Below are 3,729 nucleotides of genomic sequence, written 5' to 3'. Positions count from 1 at the left end.
TTCCGAGGCAAAAACTATCATGGCACCGTATACGTCACCTTACAAAATTAATATATTCGTCCTCCTCTCCAAAAAAATTGCATGAGAAAATATTATATATGTCATTTGCATCATTCGTCAAGAAATATCGTTGTGATGAGATGACATTTAGCTAGAGGATTCAGGATTAAGTTTGAATCATGAAAATACATTAGCATTAAAACTTTATAAGAAATGCTAAAGAGTGTTTTAGGGCGTTGGTTAAGGAAACAAAAATAAAAATATGGAGTGGTCCCATAAAACCATAAAGAACTGCATGAGCATACATTCACAACATTTGGATCATGACATCATTGATATGCGCAAGACACATAAAATTCCTTAGATGCCAACAAAGGCTCCACATAGCGAAATCCTATAGGCTTAGAATTGAAAATTTAAAACACTTAGTCCAAACCAAATTCCTGCATCACTTCGATAATAAGGCACAAACTGAGTCACACTAGAAGAACTACGAGTTCTAACATTACACGCATAGAGTACACACATTGATTGCTGTAGTAGTATCAACTCAAAATAGTAAACCAATTTTCCTTACCCTGTTCACAGATAGAAACAAGGCAAGTTAACCATCTCACCTAGATCCAGCAGCATACCTCCTGTCTGGGCTATAAGGAGAACGGGGAATGGACCTAGATCTCTCCCTCCTAGACCTCCCAACGTAGGGTGAACGCTGTGGTGAATGATCGTGGCCTCCACGGTATGGTGAACGCCTTGGAGACCTACGATCAGAATAATCTGCACGACCAGAACCACCACGATTCCTACCCCGATCACCTCGGTAGTCACCGCGATAGTCACCACGATGGTCACTGCGATAGTCGCCACGATGATCACCACGAAAGTCGCCACGATGGTCACCACGAAAGTCGCCACGATGGTCACTGCGATGATCACCACGAGGGCCTTCATAAAAAAACAGAACAGAGACTTCAGTACATGAAGTATCGAAATTGCAAAAAGAACATATTCAACATTCAGGATAGATGTCTCTCAAGTTAAACTTACCATAGTCTCTAGTATTTTTCAGCCCAAGATAGTGTCCTGGTGTTGGAGTTCTTGCACGCTTTCTTCTTGACTGAAATAATATAGGAGCTCAATCAGTAGTGCTTCAATGATATAAAACAAAAAATCAACAGAATACAAATGAAAGCAAGTAAACTCGTGACATCTTTCTTATCTTTGTTCTATGAAGTGACATTTATAAATTATATTAAGAGAATCCTTTAAAAGAAATTTTATTAAGGATTCTAGGTAAAGAGGCCAGCTTCTAAGAAAAGGGAGGAAACAACGTATGCACACACACATGATTAATGCCAAGTGTGAGATACCATAAAAAAGCCTGATTATAAAGTTGTTGAAAATGTCCGTTGTTTAGTTGAGAGTTGAAAGTGAATGCTGAATTTGTAAGGTTGATTAGCACTATAGTTGCTATGTTAAGTTGATCAGTTGCATTTGATTGGCTGTTTAAGCTTGCCATTGATTAAGCAGTTTCACTAGATTTGCATCGATGAACTGATAATCTCTGATTGTTGCCAACATAGCTGATGCAATGTATGGTTGAAAGTTGAAAGTGAATACTGAGGTTGTAAGGTCGATGACCAACATAGTTGCTATGTTTAGTTGATGAGTTGCATTTGATTGGCTGTTTAAGCTTGCCATTGATCAAGCAATTTCAATGAATTTGCATTGATGAACTGATACTCTCTGATTGTTGCCAACATAACTGATGCAATGTAGTCTGAATATAACCAGAGAACCTTCAAGTTAAAAAGAAAGACAAATATGTTTGTTTTATCAACCACTAACAAAAGTGAAAACACATTACCCGTTCTACAGTGATGTAACGACCCTCTAAAACTGATTGATTGAGATGCTTGATACAACGTTCAGCATCCTCATGGGAATCCATTGTAACAAAAGCAAAACCACGAGAAATTCGGGTACGTGGCTCCACCACAAGAAAACATGAAGCAACCTACAAAAGGAAACAGCATTAGAATATAATTTTTCCAAGAGGAAGCAACCAACCGAAGAAAACAACAATTGAGGAAGTGAATAGAAAACCAATATGCCACTCACTTTTCCCTCCTTGGAAAAATGGTCCTCTAGGTCTCTGTCGGTGACCCTTGAAGATAGACCGGTAACATATAGTGTATTACCAGGATTTGTAGCATTGACCTCCCTGAAATACAATTGAAAAGATGAGAAATCACTAGCATACCATAAGACCAAAGTTAACACAAAAACACAGCCATCCCAACAGGATTATAAAACAGAAAAGTACCAACCTTACAGGACTTCGAGACCTTGATCTGAAAAGAGAAAATACCAGTCATTCCACAAAGTAGTAACGAGAGGTCAGAAAAGTTAAAAATGTCAGACACAGAGAGAACTAGAGAATTCGGATATATTTTAAAAATAATCCTTTAAAGCTAAACCAATATTGCTATTAACCTGCCACGGCCTCTGGAGTCGGATCTTGGCCTTTGTCTTGGAACAGACCTCGACCTTGATCTAGATCTCGATTGAGCTTTCCATGGTGAAGGTGAAGGGGACCTTGAATTCCTGAAATACAACCATGCCCAGAAAGAAAAATAGCTTCAGTGTGAGTTGAACCCAAATTAAACATATATGCTTAAATTCATAAACACAAAATCTCATGCTCAAAGAGACCACTTTCCAACAAACAGCACAATAAACTTCAAGCAAAATCATCACAAATGTTAAGCAAAATTATCAAATTGAACATAAATTACTATTTTTTTTTAACAACATCACCAAGAATTGTTCTACCTAAGAATCAAATTTAGGTTCTCCCAAATAATTCATCCTTTGGTGAAGCTAATTAACCACTTGTGTTCAATCACTTGGTTAAATTGAATGTATAAATATTGAAGAACATAAATTTTCATACTAAACAATTACGGATTACAGTTGTATATTCAAATTGAAGCAAAAAATTGCACCAATACAAATCAAACCCCTAAAAATGCGTAAAAAAATATCTTCCAATTAAATTAAACAGAGAATTAATTAGCCACAGCACGAAAAGAAATTGACAATTGAAACGATTAACATGATGATTATTTGAATCAAAGAGTGTTTTAGGGTTTACCTTGGAGGAGGTGAATCAGCCTGCAAAATGAAACATAGAGAAAAGTTAGATATAGATAGAGTTTGAGGCGAAGCTCAGAAGAAAAGAATGGCGTTGAGATTGGAGATGGAAAACTTGCCATGAGAGTAAAAATGGCGCTTTTCACGATGAAAAATTAGGGTTTCGGTAGAGAATGAATGGATTCGAAGATGAATGAATTGAGCTGAGTTTATTATTCAGATCCCAACCGTGCGTGTTTAATACGACAGGTATACGTTGGAGGGATTTTGATGGAAGGTTTTTTTTTTTCCAAATTAAGTAACTTATGAAATATTTCATAAAATAAATTGTTGCATTTTGGTTCTCCTTTAACAAAAATTAATTTGATAGAATTGATTTTATATAAAGATTTTGACTAAAAGTGGGTTGCAGAGTGTGTTTGAATGCATTTGTATAAAAATTAGTTGAATTGTAAATTTATATGTTATATCAATTCTATAATCAAAAGCTAAGGATAATAGCTTCAACTAGAATTAGGTTAAGTTCTCAAAATTGATTTTTCCAAAAAATGTCAAGCATAATTTTATAGAGTT

The 3,729-nt window shown here is 35.9% G+C and overlaps 1 protein-coding gene across 1 annotated transcript; it reads right to left on the bottom strand.

The window, feature by feature from the left end:
* Positions 1-276: 276 nt before the first annotated feature.
* Positions 277-3,367, bottom strand: LOC146900628 (uncharacterized). The gene is made up of 8 exons (XM_085738939.1): positions 3,276-3,367; positions 3,158-3,177; positions 2,497-2,607; positions 2,331-2,354; positions 2,122-2,224; positions 1,868-2,017; positions 1,048-1,117; positions 277-945 (listed from the first exon to the last, which is right to left on the bottom strand). The coding sequence occupies exons 1-8, from the start codon at positions 3,276-3,278 to the stop codon at positions 614-616; spliced, it is 813 nt and encodes a 270-aa protein (XP_085595065.1). The 5' UTR covers positions 3,279-3,367; the 3' UTR covers positions 277-613.
* Between the last annotated feature and the right edge of the window lie 362 nt (positions 3,368-3,729).

This window comes from Medicago sativa, chromosome 8, assembly GCF_051527215.1.
Source record: "Medicago sativa cultivar Bolivia chromosome 8, Bolivia_mono, whole genome shotgun sequence".
NCBI lineage: Eukaryota > Viridiplantae > Streptophyta > Magnoliopsida > Fabales > Fabaceae > Medicago > Medicago sativa.
This window is presented reverse-complemented; position numbering and strand designations above follow the sequence as displayed.